This window comes from Dermacentor silvarum, chromosome 4 (genome assembly GCF_013339745.2).
Source record: "Dermacentor silvarum isolate Dsil-2018 chromosome 4, BIME_Dsil_1.4, whole genome shotgun sequence".
Classification (NCBI taxonomy): domain Eukaryota; kingdom Metazoa; phylum Arthropoda; class Arachnida; order Ixodida; family Ixodidae; genus Dermacentor; species Dermacentor silvarum.
Window position 1 is genome coordinate 53,347,244 of NC_051157.2, and position 17,817 is coordinate 53,365,060.

At 48.8% G+C, this 17,817-nt stretch overlaps 2 protein-coding genes across 2 annotated transcripts in view; one reads left to right on the top strand and one right to left on the bottom strand.

The window, feature by feature from the left end:
* LOC119450040 (fucose-1-phosphate guanylyltransferase) overlaps positions 1–11,164 on the top strand; it is a 39,505-nt gene extending 28,341 nt beyond the window's left edge. The window contains exon 4 of the mRNA XM_049666429.1: positions 10,899–11,164. Within this exon, the coding sequence (XP_049522386.1) occupies positions 10,899–11,164 (266 nt within the window). The remainder of the gene's footprint in view (positions 1–10,898) is intronic.
* Positions 11,165–14,372: 3,208 nt separating this feature from the next.
* Positions 14,373–17,808, bottom strand: LOC119450041 (GDP-Man:Man(3)GlcNAc(2)-PP-Dol alpha-1,2-mannosyltransferase). Its single transcript, XM_037713393.2, has 4 exons — positions 17,540–17,808; positions 17,257–17,472; positions 15,960–16,900; positions 14,373–14,726 (listed from the first exon to the last, which is right to left on the bottom strand). Exons 2-4 carry the CDS (start codon positions 17,460–17,462, stop codon positions 14,446–14,448), a joined length of 1,428 nt encoding a protein of 475 aa, XP_037569321.1. The 5' UTR covers positions 17,463–17,472; positions 17,540–17,808; the 3' UTR covers positions 14,373–14,445.
* Between the last annotated feature and the right edge of the window lie 9 nt (positions 17,809–17,817).

The window sequence follows — 17,817 nt, forward strand, 5'->3', positions numbered from 1 at the left end:
CTTCCATGGGTTTCGATATCAGTGAACCACTGCACTCTCGAAGTTAGGCAACGTGATACCAGTGTTAAATCTAGGCAGCTGCTGTACGTTGTTCCTCGCAGATATGTCGGGCTTCCGTCATTTAGAAGACGCAGGTTGTGGCCTGATGCAAAGGATATGAGTGACCTGCCTCTTGAATTTATCCTGGAGCTTCCCCATATCTGGTGGTGAGCGTTGAAGTCTCCTGTTATTATCCAAGGACCGTGAGTCGCAGCCATAAGATCTTTTAGTCTTTTGCTATCGAATTGACTTGTTGGGGAAAGGTAGACGCCAATAAGTGTAAAAGACAGCCTCTTCTTTTTCACAGTAACACAGACATATTGGTTATCGTCGTGTGGAGGTACGGGCTGGGCGAAATACGTAAGGTCCTTGCGAATGTAAAGCATAACCTTACTACTTCGGGCACAAGTGGTTTAAACGAAAGGTTCATATCCTGATAGTCTCAAGGTAGTTGATAAATTCGGTTCACAGATGACCAGTACAGGAAAGCGGTTTTCAAACACGAACTGCCGGAAATCCGAAATACGTGACCTCAGGCCTCTCGCATTCCACTGGAATATGGAGGCGCTTCTGACATCATCCCGGAACGATCGCTGCTGTTGTCGACGAGCCATGGTTCCGCTATATAAGTTTTCAAGCACTGGACTTCTGAAGGCTTGCGAGAACCGGATTGATGGCATCCAGCACTTGCAATGCACTCCTAGCTGTTGGTGTCTGCAGCTTGTCCAGAAGAACACGTAGAGCACTCACCAGAGAGCTGAGCATAACAACAATTTGTTGATCCTGGTCTGTCAATTTATCAGGAACAGATGAGGTGTCCCTTGCTGTAGATGTGTGTTCCCGCTCCGTAGGTGCATGTAGCCTCGGGAGTTCAGGCCAAGCGTCAGCTGACGTGTTGTTCGAAGCTCCTTTGTCCTTAGAGCTGACTGCGTTTGGCCTGGGCGGGAGAGGGGGTGGTGATGTACGTGGCTCGCGCGGTACAGAGGCTTTGGAGGTTCTTGAGCGGCGTCGGCGACGTGATCTTCGTCGCTTAATAGATGCTGCCGCTTCTCGGTGAGACGAGTGGTCTCTAACCATTTTCTTTAAAATTGCCATTTCCTTTCGAATGAAGGGGCACTCCTTTGAGGATGCATCATGAGGGCCGCTGCAGTTTGTGCACTTCAGCACACTGGCCTCGCACGTGTCAGTGGTGTGCGGCCCCGTGCATCGAGAACACACGGAAGTGTTTTTGCACACACTACTCACATGGCCTAACTTCATGCACTTCCAGCACTGTAGTGGTTTTGGTACAAAAGGCCGAACTGCGTGTCGGAAGTGGCCCACTTTTACGTGTGTTGGTAGGGATTCGCCCTTAAATATGATCTTTACACACCGTGACGTGCCGAGACGAAAAACGTTTGCGATGACGGTGTTTTCTGTAGCCGGCTTGATTAAGATCGACAAATCGGTGTCGGCAATGGTTTCGTCGACATCATAAATTACGCCAGTACTGCTTTCTTTTCCCAGTGGAATATGAGGGTGGACTTTAATCCCGTCAAGTTCCGTGACCTTGCGCAAAGAATCTAACGCAGCCGCATGTTCTACGTCGATCGCTACGACGTTCTTACGGGTATTTACTCTGATGTCCTTGATTTAATTCGGGACCAGTGCCTCTAGATGTGTAGACACGGCTTGCCGGTTGAGGCATCTCAGGTTATCCGTGGCGAGAACTGGCGTGAAAAGGATGGTGAGTACCTCGGTAATCCGTGATGACCTCATGGTGGACGCACTCGAATTCGATGATGTGCTGACAAATCTTCTCTTTGCTTTACGGCTCCGCACCAGCTCGAAGGTGTCGTCACCAGATTCTTCACTGCTGACATAGTACTGCATGGTGTCGTCGCTGTCAGTGTCGCTCTCGGTGCCGTTGCGCTTCCTGGAGGCAGCCGCCGCGGGCACTACTGAGTCCGGCGGACGCGCGTGAGAGTCCATCTCCACCGCAACTAAGCAGGAAACAGCAGTTCACCGGCAAAGTCCAAGAAAATTCACAAAAGAAGTGTTTGACGCCCGGTGCGGCTTAGGAAACCTCTGTTTCGGAAGATATCGTAGATGGTGATTGGTTGGGTGACACGAAGCTTTGGCCGCAGTTCAGAGAACATGCAAAAGCGCTTTCGGAGCTGATTAAGCTATGTCCAAACGGCGCTCTAATAGCAGGGCTAAATATATGTATTCGAAGCTATCCAAACTTTCCGCTCATGAATTGAATCAGGATTACGGCGTTTTGGTATTCGTTGTTTATTTGGCAAATATTTTGAAGCAGCGGCTTGTCATGTTTCTGACTCAGTAAGGTTCCTCGGTGCGGTCACTATCTGATCATTTTCTGTCTAATCGCTTGTGGGTGTGCTCAATTCCGTCAGATTTGTCGTTGCTGTGCACAAGGCTTGAAACGCAGCTGTTCTGCACGTAATTATATTTTGTAGCAAATGCGTATTATTGCTAGTAACTCGCTTACCCTTGTGGACCGTCACGAAACATTAATTGAGCTTCGACCATTCGTGCGCTATCGATGCAGTACCGTCACTTATTGTGCGTATATAGTGCGCGTATATTCAAGTGTGCGCCCATTCACTTACTCTTGCCACGTTGGCGAAAGAGTGGGCGTAAGTTTCCGTGCCGGTTGGGGTAGATGTATGGAAATACTGTGCGCGAAACCTACTAGGACAGGAAGCGGCGCTACTCCCGTTATCATTGTTTAACAAGCGGTACTCACTCTTGCCGAAGTACCGGGGCTGAAGGCTTTTCTTTGAAGGTTAGCAATGTAACGCTGGCGGCTGAGCAAATTTGAGTATCCTCGAGGAAAGCCGTACATCTCGAAGTGACAGAAACATGTACGGACAGTTGCAGCAGCGGTACGCGAACTTGGCCCCACATATTGATTACATTCCTTAACGTGCCAGTCACTATTTTTGCAGCCAACTACTGCACATGTCTTCAATCCACACGATTCAATCCAGCATGATTGGAGCACAGTGCGTTAGCGAAAACTCAGTCGCATTTCAAACAGCTGATCGCACACAAGCAATTGGGTAGAAGCGGTAATGATTTCGTATTCGTGCGCGGTCGCTGAGGAGAGGTATGATGATGATGATGATGATGATACAATGCCTATCCTTTGTTGCGGGAGGGCATGGTTACCTCAATGGTGAACACCACGCCCTAGCCAAAAACTTCTGCTTAAAAAAGAATAAAAAACGAAAAGGAAAAGGAAAGAAACAAGTCTATTAAAATACACTAGTGAACCCAATCACGCGTGCACTGTTGCCCAACCTGTGCCGTTAACACCACGGCCGGACTCGACTCTCCTCCGCGCTCCCTTACGGCCTTTGCAACGCGACGGGAGTCAATGTAATTTTTTCTGACGAGGTGCTCGATGGCTCGCCGCAAGAGGTCGCTACCACCTCACCGTGTCCGTGGGAGCGAAGGGTCGCGCGGGTAGCCACCGTAGCGCGGGCACAGAACACCCATACGAACTTGCGCGGGCTTGGTTTTGCTGCTGCCATTTTCTTCAGTAAATGCTGTCAAGTTTGTTCTTTGTTCTATGCTGGTGTCCCGACTGGTGAGATTCTTGTGCGCACAACGTTCGTTAGAATTGTCCGCTGATGCCCACGACATGAGTGTGGTCTGCTTGGTCTGCTTTTGTGGGCGCAATTACTTCACCACTTCTGTTCTTGATGGTGGCGTCTGAAGCAGCATGTTTATGTCGCCGATCCCTCGTGTGCTACCTACTGTGTGCCAGGTTTTGCAGCTGAATGCGTGAGCTTTCTCCGCGGGATCGTTGCAAGCGTGAAAGCGTCGTTCCTTCCTTCTGCCTCAAACGCGATCACTGTAGCCATGGTGTACTGTTGTGTGCCATTTTGCAAATCTCAACAGGGGAAGACGCCGGGTGTTTTTTTTTTTGTTTTTTTTTTCATTTCACCAATTTCCTAGCACCCGCCGTGGTTGCTCAGTGGCTATGGTGTTGGGCTGCTGAGCACGAGGTCGCGGGATCGAATCCCGGCCACGGCGGCCGCATTTCGATGGGGGCGAAATGCGAAAACACCCGTGTACTTAGATTTAAGTGCACGTTAAAGAACCCCAGGTGGTCGAAATTTCCGGAGTCCCCCACTACGGCGTGCCTCATAATCAGAACTGGTTTTGGCACGTAAAACCCCAAAATTTAATTTAATTTTAATTTCCTAGCGATGCGGAACTGTGTTCTAAGTGGCGAAAAAAACATTTCCCGTGAAAATCACGTCCTCAACGACAAGTCCTCATCAACGGTAAACTGTAGTGTGTAGCAAACACTTCAATGAGAGTGATTATGTTCCCGGATGCCGAATACGGAAGTTGCTTGTGGGAGCTGTACCGACCATCTTCGAACTCTATCCGTCCTACATAATGCCAGCTGCAAAGAGACCGCTTAAGGACCCTGCGTGTCGTGACCCCCCAGCTCCTGGGAATTCATCAAAGCGAAAAGCAGAGTCGCTGTTGCCTGCTCATTAATATTTTGGTGCCAGGGAGGAGGTAACCGAGGAGAGACAAAGTGCTTCAACACAAACCACCAGTAACAACGCTTACCTAGCTTGTCACTATCTGGTCATGGTGAAAAGGCTTCGGGCTCAAGTTGCCTACCAGCGCTCGAAGGGCGCGGGGTTACTGAGAAAGTTCTCTATAGAGAAAGAAAAGATGAAAGAGGACAACGACGACAAACGCTATATTTCCGTCAAAAAGATCGTTGGCGATTCCCAGAAACGTTAGAAAAAGTCTGTTTTTCTCCGTCACCAGATACAAGTCTATGGCAGTAAACGACCTTGTTATTCAGAAGAAGTTGTCAGAGAGTGTGAGATTTGGCGCTTCCTTTCGTCAAAAGGTTATGATCACGCTCGAAAATCTGACCTCTTGACACTGCCGGCGAAGTGTACGTTTCACCAAAATCGCATGTTTTTGGCACTTTTGGACAACATTGTGGCTTTCTTTGAAACGGCTGCGAAGCACTTTCCGCGAACAGAAGTGCTGCAACTTCTCGTTGCACTTTACCATGAATAATCGCGCATCTTGAACTGCCCAGACGTTGGCAATTGTCACGCCAGGCGCACAGCTGGTGTGATTGCTGGCAAATTTGTCCGAATACTTTTAGTAAATCACACAAAGGTTAACGAAAAAAATGAAAAGCCAGTTGCTTATGTGCATAAGCCACCCAGAAAATATTTTAGGCTTTATTGTACATGATGTGAAGGTTGTTGGCACCAAAAATGTACAAGAGTGCACTGTATTGATCAGGAAATAAATAGTTTGTACCTGTAAAATTTTTACCTTTGTTGCAGCTTCGCAGTATTTGAACCTCTCTTATAAATTGAAGTGCATGTACTGAGATAATCATTTTCCCTAAGTAACGACATCTGTATTCAATATTTGTGGATGTTGGCTTAACCTTCCCCTTTAATCTTTCGAGCGTCGTCTGCTACAGGCGTGCGGCTTCAAACAGAGGCTGTAAGCCGTTTATTCACATCGTATGAGGCTATGGTGTTGACTACTGGCACTTAAAATAAAGATTAGGCTTTAAAATTTGAGATAACTTGCGTCTGACAGCCGGAATTGCACAGATGTTGCTGGTGCCGGAGCGCATCCACAGAACACCCATACAACGCGCTTTGCGGAGGCGGCAACGGTGAGCTAACAGCGCCACCACAGAGTTGCGGCGACAGGCGGCAGCATCCATCATTGCAAAGGCCGTAAGGGAGCGAGGAGGGTGGAGTCGAGTCCGGCCGTGTTAACACTTGAGAGTTTCTGCTCTCCAGCGCTCGAGGCGCCCCTTCGTCCATGCTACCAGAGTTTTGTTACTAGCCACCGTAGTTTTGTCGACAGTACAATCGGCATCGCCCATAAGTCCGGGAATTTCAAAGCCCAGGGCTGCGCCGATGGTGATATCTTCAGCGGCTGGTGCCCCGATCGCGTCACACAGAAGGACTACGTGGTCTATAGTGTCCTCCGCTTTGCCACATGCACGGCACACCACACTGGTGACCTCGTCACTAATTCTTCTTTGGCGAGCTAGTGTGCGGAGGAAGCCGGCTCGTGCCTCGAAGAGCAGCTTGCTCCCTAAGGCGTTGTCGTAGAAGTCCACCGCTGAGATTTCCTGTTTGTGTTGGTGGTATAGACGGCCAACGTCGACTTCGCCGCCATCGTCCGCTGCCACTGCGCTGCCTCTTCACACTTCACTCGCTGCCGTGCCCGATGCGCCCACGCCGCCGATGTGTTTGCACTGAGTGGACAGTTAAAAAACCCGTATTTACTTTCGATGCGGTAAATACGTCTCACCCATGGCGTGCGCAGACAGGTCGCAGACAGGTAGTCCGAACACACGCCGCGTCCATCGTTCACGAGGCATACAGAGTAGTCGGCCCGCGGTAAGCGATCTTGTTGATTGCCTCGCGCGCCTCAAAGCTTGACCACCCTAGGTCGCCTTGTAACCCGCCGTGGTTGCTCAGTGGCTATGGTGTTGGGCTGCTGAGCACGAGGTCGCGGGATCGAATCCCGGCCACGGCGGCCGCATTTCGATGGGGGCGAAATGCGAAAACACCCGTGTACTTAGATTTAGTGCACGTTAAAGAACCCCAGGTGGTCCAAATTTCCGGAGTCCCCCCACTACGGCGTGCCTCATAATCAGAACTGGTTTTGGCACGTAAAACCCCATAATTTAGGTCGCCTTGTACAGCCTCGTTTGCCACGGCGCCATGGCATCCGAGAGCTATCCGGCCAACTTCGCGCTGTCTCCGTTCAAGCCACTCCCGCGTGGGCGCCGACATGCAGACCACGGCATTCGCGAAAGTTAACCCCGGCACATGCACCAGTTTCCATAGGTCGCGCACCATCTAGTACCGGTTGCAACCCCACAGAATCCGTCGACGGAGGACGCACTGGGCACGAAGCGCTTTCTGTCGAAGGCTGGTTTCGTGTTGGCCATAGAGGTCTAGGTCACTTGATAGCTGCACCCCTAGGTATTTATACGTTGGGCATGTTGACACTCTTGCATCACCCAGCCGTATGGTGGCTTCGTCTGTACCTGGACCCGCGAGGTGAACAATCGCCGTTTTCTTGCAGCTGAAGCGGAGCCCAAGGCGTGTTATCTCGGCGTGGCAGATGTCAATCAGCGCCTGAAGGTCTTGTGGACCCTCTGCCATCAACACCAGGTCGTCAGCAAATGCCAGGCCTGGCAATTTGCAATGGTCATTGACACCAGCCGCATTATACCGCAACCTGAAGCCGAGGCCGCAGCTGAGGAGTTTCCGCTCGACGCATGGTCACGTACAAGATGTACAGTAGCGGGGACAACGGGCATCCCTGGCGCAATCCCCTCATGACCCTGACGGGGTCGGACTGTACCGATCCGAATTTGCCAATGACCACGTTATCCGAATATAGGCGCCTTATGGTAGACAGAAGCGGTCCGGGCAGTCCCTTCTCCGCCAAACAGTCAAAAAGTGGAGCATGGGGGACGTGTCATAGGCTCCCTCGACGTCTAAAAAGCAACATAGTGAGGAGCGTTGTTCCAACCTGGCGATTTCTGTGCACTGGGTGACGATGAACAGGTTGTCCTCCAGCCGCCGGTTTGGACAGAAACCGTTCTGCAGCTCGGTAAGGACGCGTTTCGACTTGGCCCATCCACTGATCCATGCCTTCAGTATTCTTGCAAACAGCCTGTACAGCACACTTGTGACTGTGAGCGGGCGGTAGTCTTCGATGAGTTCCGCTTGACCACCTTTCTTCGGAATGAAGGTTACTCTACCGAGACACCAGTCCTGTGGTATTGGCGCCCCTTTAATTATTCCTGTTAGCAGGCCCGCAAGTTGCTCTTTTGCCTCCTCGCCAAGGCTTTTAACCACGCTGGCTAGCAGGCCGTCTGGCCCCATGGCTGTTCGGCCACTTATATGCGCTAGTGCGCGGTCGATTGCATGTGTAGTGACCTTCCACTCCACGTCTGGGCTTAGAGACGGCGTCCCCGCAAAGCCACAACCTCGCTGAGGCACGCTTGACGCCTTGTTGTGCTCTCCAAGAGCCTCACTCACGTCTCCGGACCCATATAGTCGATTGAGGTGTTCAGTGAGATGCTTTTCCAGTTCCCTGATTGGGTCACCAGTGACGGCATTTTTTAGCTGAATTGGGAGCTGGTTGGGCCGATCCAAGGCCTGGACGTATCGCCAAAATTTTTGGCCAGCGGGTTTTCCTGAGCTCGCAGAGAACGCATGAATTTGACATTGTACCTTGCGATTTTCGCTTGTACCAGCTCTTGGACTCTATGCTTCAGGAGCAGATACTCAGTCCAAGCCGCCAAACATGCCTCATTGGGCCCCTCCCTGACGAGCGATCTGTGGTGGCGGTTAGCCACGCGGCGTGCTTGCCATGCTCTCTTCACTTCCGAGTCCTACCACGGATTTCGTACAGCGTGCGTAGACCGTTTGTCCCGTACGACATGTCGCTCCATCACTAAGAGCAGGGCAGACATGTACTCCTGGTACGTTGTGGCCTCGTTCCTCCAATGGCATGTCTCAAACTCCTCCATGACAGCCTGGACTGCCTTACTCGGCAAGTACGTACTCTGTGTCTGTGGACGTCGGGCCCGAGCTCCCCGGCTGCCTGAGTAACTGAATTCAAGTAGGAGGCGATTGTGGTCACTACCCAGACTGTACAGGCCCTTCTCATCGATGTCCATTCGCCGGAGCAGGGCATCAAGGCGCGGGGACACCAGGACATAATCAATGGACGTGCAGCTGCCACGGGCGCACCACGTAGCCTGTCCATCACAGGACGACCAGGTTCGCAATCTAGTTGCATGTCTTCAGCCATTTGTAGTAGGAGTTGGCCATTGCTGTCCGTAAACCCGTCCAGCTCGTTGAGATGCCCGTATGGCGCACCGTCGTAAGCGCCATCTCGTTTCTCTAGAACAAACTGCTCCGCGAAAAGGGTCAATAACTTTTGAACTAAATAAAATAAGAGCATAATTCTTTCTGCAGAACATTTTTGAATGTTTGGGAATTCTCGGAGTCTATAGAAAGGAAAAAAATGTATATTTTTTTTTTCTTAAAAAACGCCTTTTCAAAGGTGTCTACGGAGACATGGCGAAGGTAGTCGAGTGCTTGTGCTTGTGCCTTGAGCAGTTTTACAACACGATCCCTGACCGAATGCGCTTATGGATCCTCGACAGGCCCGACGTGACCACAGTTGAAAAAGCGGCGGAGCTCGCCGAGGAATATGCGTCATGCCACGTATCGCATCGAAGTGAAGGGCAGACGCATGGCGCATTTCCAAAACAAGGCGCGGAGAATAGATCCGCAAAAGTTTTCGGACGCAACGATAACATGAAAGGTGGAGAAGCGCAGAAAGAAGTCACCCAGACGTTACCTAAAGCTCCTTTCAAGGCCGAGAAAAAGAAACAGTTTGAGGCACAGAAGCCGATAACATATGCTATTAAGTGTCATCAAACGGCACGCATTGCCTCTGGTTGCAGAAATGAGCCCAGTGTATTCTCCTATGTCAGTGGCGATGATGATAACTTAGCTCTGTTTAAGCTGTTCATGAAAGAACTTACGGGAAACGGAAAGCACTGTTCTCCGAGATTCCGCAGCCACCATGGATGTCGTTCATCCGCTTTACATCAGAGCGAAGGATTTGACTGGCGAGTGCACGTACACGGATACGGCAGCAGGTGGTGCAGGAAGGCAGTGTTTGCCTGCCGAGCTCGCTCGCGTCCATATCGAGGTGCCCTTTGGAGCTCTCACTACTAAGGCTGCGGTTTCGGCCAGGCTTCCAAAGGAGTACCCGTACCTATTTTCTAATAAATCAAAGATGCATCTGAGGGAAATGAGAACTAGCTTTGGAGAAGGAGAGGTACGTGCGCTTACCCGTTCAAAGGCACGAGAACTCGCTACGTAGCTGAAGCGGCTGAAGCGGCTGAAGTGGCTGAAGTATGATCCGCCTGGCCTCGACAGATACATGCGAGACACCCGAGCCGAACACGGACGGGCTTACACATGATCACAGCTCTGGCATGATAGAGTTGCCGATCCAGACGATAGTACGGAAGTCGCGTCTCCGCAAGCGCGATGAGCTGGCTGCAAAAGACGGTGCAAGGATAGCTTGGCGTTTTCTTGCCGCCGTCATGTTGTAGTCTGGAACGCGCTTGCTCTCGGTTGACAGGGCTCAGTTTGTGAAATATCAGGAGTCAGACGGAACCATATTAGCATATTGCAGGACTAAGTGTGGGAAGGAATTTCTAGAAAGAGCGTAGTTCTGGCACAAGCGAAATGGCCTTTTGTTCCACCAGTATACAGATAGGCGAGGCGGCATCTTGGACCAACTCATAATGCCTACAAGGCATTATGAATGCCTTATCAGTCTGTGAATGGTTATTGCTTTCTTGTGGCGACTGATTTGCTGTGAAAATTGAAAGCACGCAGTCGTACCTCTAAATTATAATGAATTATTAATTATAACGTAATAAATATACGACTGCATCATGTCGCTGCTTTGCTGCCAGGGTGGCACGGCCAAGTCAGGCATTTCCTCAGCCTTTAGCCTTGTCTCCCAAGGCAATTTTGTACCGAATTTGCCTTTAATAAACCCACAGAAAGAAAGAAAGAAAGAAAGAAAGAAAGAAAGAAAGAAAGAAAGAAAGAAGAAAGAAAGAAAGAAAGAAAGAAAGAAAGAAAGAAAGAATGTATCTCACCAATTATTAGCATGTAATGAATACATGTTTACAACAAATATAACATAAAATGAAGGTGCTTTCATGTTGGACGCAACTTAATATAACAAGGTTCGATTGCATTTGTGTTCATTTACAGGAGGTAGCAGCAAGGAGTTCGCTTACACCGACAGCGCATTCTTCTTTGACTACTCCGTGGTTCTAGTTCACTATACCGTGGTGGACATGCTCGTCAAGTTCTACGCCCAGATCAAGCCAGTGACCCAGGAAATTGACGCCTACAGAGATTTTCTGCAGCTTCTAGGTAGTCGCTCAAAGGGATGTGTTTCAAAGACTGATGAAGGTGGAGCTGGTGATCACCTCAGGGTCCAGCAAATCCTCGGAGACTATGAGCTCACGTGGTAGTGCTGCCGTTATCAAGGTTTTACCATCTTGGAACAATGCAGGAGTACATAGACAACTTGTGTTTCAATGACACTTTTGCAGAGGAGTTGCAAACCTCAAGGTTTGTGCACAGCAAGCTTATTCCTTTTGAGGTTTGTGTACCTAGTAACATTTCTGGAGTAGTAATGCGGTCCCTCAATAGCCCAAGATCTATCATTCCACATTCGGTAGTAGTAGTAGAATGCTGTAGGTATGAAGTGCCAGTTATGGTGGGAGATAAGTGCATTCTCAGCAATTGCCGACTGGAAAATTTAAGCGACAAGGTGGTAGAAGTTCCAGGTAATGCTACTATTATATTTACAATCAGTGTAAAAAGCGTCACTTGCAAAGGGTATGTCGCATTTGGAATTGATGGTGACCTGAAGTTGGCGGCAAGTAGAGCTCAGCAAACACACATAAAGGCAATTTTTTCTTCTCGGCAAAATTCTGTGCACCTTTCTACCGAGGCACAAAAGCGCATCTCTAGGCTGATGCACATATGTACAAAGTTCACATGCTGGTACTGTTCATAGTGCTCTTGACGGGCTTACAATAGTCCGGATGGAATTATGGCAGCATCCAGGGAGGAAAGGTCTATAACCCTAAGGCAATCATGTAATGTGGGTATGGATACATGTGTTTCACAGCATTTACAATAAGTTTCTGATACAACGGGATTTGCCACTAGAAGTCTTCTGAAACTTACATTCTATGCATAATCAGCGATATTCCTACTACAGGAAGACCCACGTGCACTTTGTGGGGATTGAGGGATGCGCCGGCGCCATTGCGCGGACTTCACCTGTTCTGCCGTCCCCCGCCTATCCCCGCCCGCTCCCAACCGGTTCCAGCGGTGGCGCTCCACTCGCGGTAGTTTGCGGCGAGGGCGGGCGGGGCGCTGACGTCACGCACGGCCGCGTGCGGTCGCGACTCGCGAGTAGCGGATCGTGGGTATCTGATCTCCCGGGACCAGTGCAGGTACGGCACGTACCGTACGTACATGCTTTCCTCTCGTCCGCCGACACCTTTGTGACTAGGACTTGAGCTCGCGCACGGTGCCTTTTCCCGTGCGGGGAGCGCGTACTTCTGATCCTTTCCTGATGCTAAGCCGAAGAGCGGTGCCTAGTGCGCGCGAGGTCGTACCACGCCGAGCCGCATACATGCGGTTGCGGCTCGGCGTGGTACGACCAGTACGCTTCGACAAGTGCACATCAAGTGCACTTGCCGAAGGAGATTGCCCGAGCTCTCGCGAGTTGGCCCATTGGTTATCGCCAGAGCAAGTAGCATAGCCGCCGGGACTTTTCCTAGCGGCGTGCCCCAGCTTAATTGAGCCTGTGCTCTCGCAGCGACGTGCTAAAGGCGCCCGTGTCTGTATTTTCGCCCTTGGTGCGGGACCCCTTTGGCTCCCCGCCGCCCGGGCGTTTGTGCAGTGCTGGTGCCGCCGAATTCAATAAACGGTTTCCGTTGCTCAGGACAATATTGTGTTCTTGCGTGCGTCGCTCGGTGGCACCTTGCGCCTTGAGCTCGCGCGCAGCGGTGCTGGAGGCGACGGCGACGCGGCCCTGTGGCTCGCTAAGCTCGAACCCGCGGTGGTCGGTCTCCTGTGAGACACTGAGAACCCACAACTTTCAGGTGAAAAGAATTCATCATCCTCGTTCCTATATAATATTGCCGTTTAAGTGCAATAAACACTGGTTCTTGGTCAGTACTGTGTTTGTCTTTAGTGAGTCCTGTCTGAAGCGCTGCTCGATTACCTTCTAAGAATGCACCAGCCAGCCCAGTTCAGCACACTCGTACATAATTCTGCAAGTATTTTTGTTTAAAACAGACTGTGAAAGGTCGCTTGCTATTTTGGAGGTGTGACAAAAGTGCACACATTTCTACCTTGTAGACAATACATCCATGTGTCAAGCTTACTATACTCGCGGACAACTTTCTGTGGCAATGAAGGGAAAGCTACGGAGGCAAAACGCGCACAAGTGAGAGCGCTTCTGAAAAGAGTCCCTCGCTTAAATACAGGTTTTTTAGGCTGGGGAAAAGAAAACAGAAACACCGTATTAACAACAGGTAAATAAGACGGAACACACAACTGAGTGTAAAAGTTTGCTTATTTTGCGGCTTTTCCCTTCCGCGTCCGAGCAAACGCGAAACCGTCGCACGTGGAACCTGCGTCGATTCAGCGTCTGTTCCGAGCAACCAAAAGCACTGTCAAACGCTGCCGGACTACTTGGCGCGGTAACACATGCGCAGCAGCCACGCGCCCGTAGCCACAGAAAGTTGTCCGCGAGTATATAGATGTACATAGTCAGTGGCGCACCGAAAGGGGGGGGGGGGGGGAAGGGGGTTCGGGGGTTGTAACCCCCCCCCCCCCACCTAAGGCCGACTTAACCCCCCTCTTTTGTTTAACCCCTTTTCTTTCTTTGCGCATTAGAGTACTGCAACTAAGATGTAAGACACGCAATCATCTGCACACTCACAAAAAGCGCATTTTTTGACAATTTCCTGTGAAGAAATTGAAATTAGTGCTATTTAGATGGCATTGGCAAACTGTCAACCCCCCCTGGCAGAGATCCTGGGTACGCTACTGTACATAGTACATTTCTGTGGATGAACATCGTGTCTTTATCAACAGGTGCTCAGTGGCGAAATCATGCAAGTACACCATGCTTGAAAACTATACCACAGATAAACCTGGAGACCCAAGATGTAGGGAGTATTAACCAGTTTAGAAGCTAAGCTAACCCTTACCAAGGTCCTTAATTAACAAAAATAGGCTTCTGCAATTTCCTGTATATCCTGGCATGCTATATCTGTAAAGTTTTATTTAACAAACATGAGTCTGATATTCACACGTCCTCAGTCGAGATCATCGTCACAACAGACACATTTCGTAACTACACACGACTTGCTCAAATCATGCAGTCATCCTCGCAGTTTCACGGACTCAAAAACACATGAGATCACATGTCATTCAGACATACTTGAACTCACTTGAAATCACACAAGCTCCAATTCACTGGGCTCAGACTCGCACTTGCTCTGACTCACAGGTCTGTTCCAAGTCTGAGCAAGTTAACTTGCGAGTTAGTTTGCCAACCTATTGTGCCAAGACAGTTTTTTTATTAACCCAAATTGTCCACAGACTTGCTCATCTATGAGCTGCAAATATAGCTAACTGCAAGCACTCTCCCCTTGCAAAATAAGGTATTTATTCACCAAAGAATGCTCACATCAAACATACTAACTGCTGATGCACAGCATCATTAATTCATATTTGAAGCCAGAGGTTCTACAGCAGACAGAAAAACCTTGACAAAGACCTCATCAGAAAACCTTTCGGACGAAAGTCTTGCGGTTTCTCTAGTCTGCCTTCTCTCATCAGGTGCCATTTCCAGAATAGTCCTGAAGGCAGCGGCGTAGCTGGAAACGCTGTCTGCCAGAAATCCAGTGCGCTTGTTGTCGTAATCGGTCACAATGTCCATTTTGGGCCCTCCAGAATTGTGGGCCACCATGAGAAGGCCTGCAGCCATGCATTCAACTACACCTGAAATGTGTAGAAAAAAAAAAAAAAAACGTATTTTAAAAGATAACTTTAAAAGCAACTAAAAACAACTTTAAAAGATATTGTATTTACTCCTGCTTTGTTATTGTTTAAATTTTACAACAAGATTGCATTTTTTATCTGCATTTTCAATTAAGCACTTCACATAATTTTCGGATGTTTAATAGGTGATGGGCAGTGCGCCAGTCTGCATCTTGCAGCAGCTGGCATCTTGGATGGTGAAGCACACTTATAGCCATGGTACTTCTTTTCTGAATAAAGCAAGTAAAGACACCAAGTGCTCTTATTGGACAATGTAGACCAAAAATTATTTTCTGCTGGGAAATTTCAGCATAAACAAAACAAAGCTAAACACAAAAACTGCTTTTAAATATTATTGAATAGAAACACAGGCCTCCGTGCTAGTATTAAGCTGGAAAGCATTATCTTCACTCAATTTCTCCAAAACCAAGCATACAGTCATTATCTTATTTAACCCAAACAGGCCTTAAAGGCCAACTTCAAGGAAACTCTGTGTGTGTTAAAAGTACGTTTTAGATAGTGCAGATATAGGAGCCTCCGGGCATAATATTATGTTTAAGATATGAGTGGATGGATCACGAAAGGCAAGCAGAAGTTGATGTTTTCATAGTGGAAAACAACAAAGAGCCACCATTAACGCTCGTCAGAAGAAGCCCTTGACTTGGAACACAAGGCTACTTGGCATTACCTTCAGGATTAGGTGCTGGGGCTCGATAGCTGCTAACCACCAGGTGCATAAGTCAGGTGCTATTTAAATGTTAATAGGACAGTTAGACAACTACCAGCCCTGCAGCAACATTGCCGAAGTTGCTTTGATAGTATAGACTACTCATGTACAACCAATTTAACTAAAGTGAAAGTTTGTTGCAGTTGGCCTTTAAGTGCCTTTCTGCCCTGTAAAGGGTGCTAGAGATTTACAGTTGAGATACCTCAAATATGTGAGCCTAATAAGTGTTCTTTCTAGAGAACTTGATGTTTGCTTCTTACAGCCCGGTTTGTTAATGTTAAGCCGCTATAGATGTGTCTTCATAGTTGAGGTTAAGCTGACGGCAGCTCTACCTCACTGTTATTTGTCAAAACAGAATTAGTCTTCGTAGGTGTTTTTGTCTTTTTCTATAAACATTCATTGTGCGAGCTGCAATGCATCTAGCAGGTAAACATATACAGTTAGTAGCGTAAGCAATGCAGACTTACAAATTCCAAAGTGCTCATTCCACATGGTGTGAATGGCTGCAGAAGCTCTCTTCATTTCAGACATCAAGTCCGCAAAGGGAGCATTCAGCTTGAACTCCACATAGTCTGCAACACCCATCTCTGTGGCGAGATGCTTGAGCCTGGCAACTCGTTGCTCATCTTCTTGGTTCCTGCAGCCACCTATCATGACGAACCTAATTCTCGAAAACTCCGAGTCAGGTAATTGCTCCTTGAGCTCAAACAGCACTTTCAACTGCAGCTCATGATCCTTCTCTGGACGAAACTGTGACAAGGAAAGCACTCTGAATTCGGCACTCGACGCACTGTCTTTGTCCATTATTGGCAATGCCTTGAAGTCCCCAACACTGCACGGGGGATACACCAAAACAGTTCGTGTTGGCAACTGCCACAGCTCGAGGATGTGTCCTTTTGTCCAGGTGGAATTCACCATCACAAGGTCCGCACACCAGCCACAGTACGCATACAGCTTGGCAAATATGCGGTAGTACAGCAGCTTGATGGGCGTAAGGACCGCACTCCTGGAGATGAGTCCCCTGTTGTTGTGAGCCTGTACTCTCCTTTCAACTGAGCTCAACATATCAGTGCTGATAGTTGGATAATGTGTATAGCACATCACCTTGCAACCACCAAGGAACTTGAATATGGGCATTGTGAATGCATAGCCAGTGCTGTCAATGAAAATGGTAGGAACAAAGCTGAGAATGGCTTCTAGACCTAGCATCATTGATCCAAGGCTTTGGCCCAATATAGTAAACACTGGATACAGTCGTGCTTCAACTAGTGAACGACTGCGTAGGAACACAAAGTGAACAGCAGACTTGCTGAGCTTGACATTGAAACGCTTTTCGGCATTTTCTATTATCTGGTCCCCGGAAACACCGTGGTCACCTGTATACACAATGCACTGATGGCTTGGGTATCTGCAAAAATGTAAATAAAAGATTCATTGAGACGGCTCGAAGTCACCATTAAGTAACATTAAGTGCATATGAAGTTTTCGGTTTAACAAGAATACAAAGCATTATGTCGTGCTTCATCCTGAAAATGCACAAAACACGCCCAACGCTCGCATAGTCTCCTGGCATTATCCCCTTGAAATGTTCGTGTACTCCTTAACGAAACCTAAAATATAAGAGTGATGCCTGTGTTCTTCTCTGCTGAGATTTCTTACACTTAACGATCGAAGGGAGGAAATAAAGCTATACAGCGCAACAATATGCAACCTATTGTAAAGCGTACAGACTAGTTGACTTATTGACAATCGAAATATGCGTACTTTTCTTGGATCGCTCGAACCGCAGACCAGAGTACTTTCTCTCCACCTCCGCAAGCATTGGCGTAGGGGTGAAAGAAGCCCCAAGTTTGTGTTGCTTCTCCAAATCTTTGGCGGCTGGTGCTTTTGACTGTCCTTATTCGCAGCCACAGCAACGGAAGCGCCAATGGGAGGCACAGGATGAAGAAACAGACGAGCAGGAACACCATTGTGCACACTCTGGAAGATCAACAGGTTGACACGTCAACATGACTGCAATCACTCCGGCACAACTATTCAAACTTACCACGTAGCGCGCCTCGACACGGACGATCTCTATGTAAAGACGGGAAAGCTTCTGCTTTCGTTGCACTGTACACAACCGGTAAAATTTGCCATTAGAGTTCACGCCAAGCAAGAGTGCGCTAGGTGTCTGCAGCGTGTGCACAAAATCGCCAAGGCGCGAAATAACGGTGAAGGCTCGGGGCGAGACCCGAAAGCAGAGAAATCGCACAGGTACAGATGCATCAGCGCACCTCACGCATACGCGTCAGCGAAAGCGGAGAGGAACTTCGGCAACGTTTG

Coding starts and splice junctions, on each gene's coding strand:
- LOC119450041 (XM_037713393.2), bottom strand. CDS start 17,462: ATGGTGTTCCTGCTCGTCTGTTTCTTCATCCTGTGCCTCCCATTGGCG. Junction 16,901..17,256: donor GTTCGAGCGATCCAAGAAAA/GTACGCATATTT, acceptor ACATTTTTGCAG/ATACCCAAGCCATCAGTGCA. Junction 14,727..15,959: donor GAATGAGCACTTTGGAATTT/GTAAGTCTGCAT, acceptor TACACATTTCAG/GTGTAGTTGAATGCATGGCT.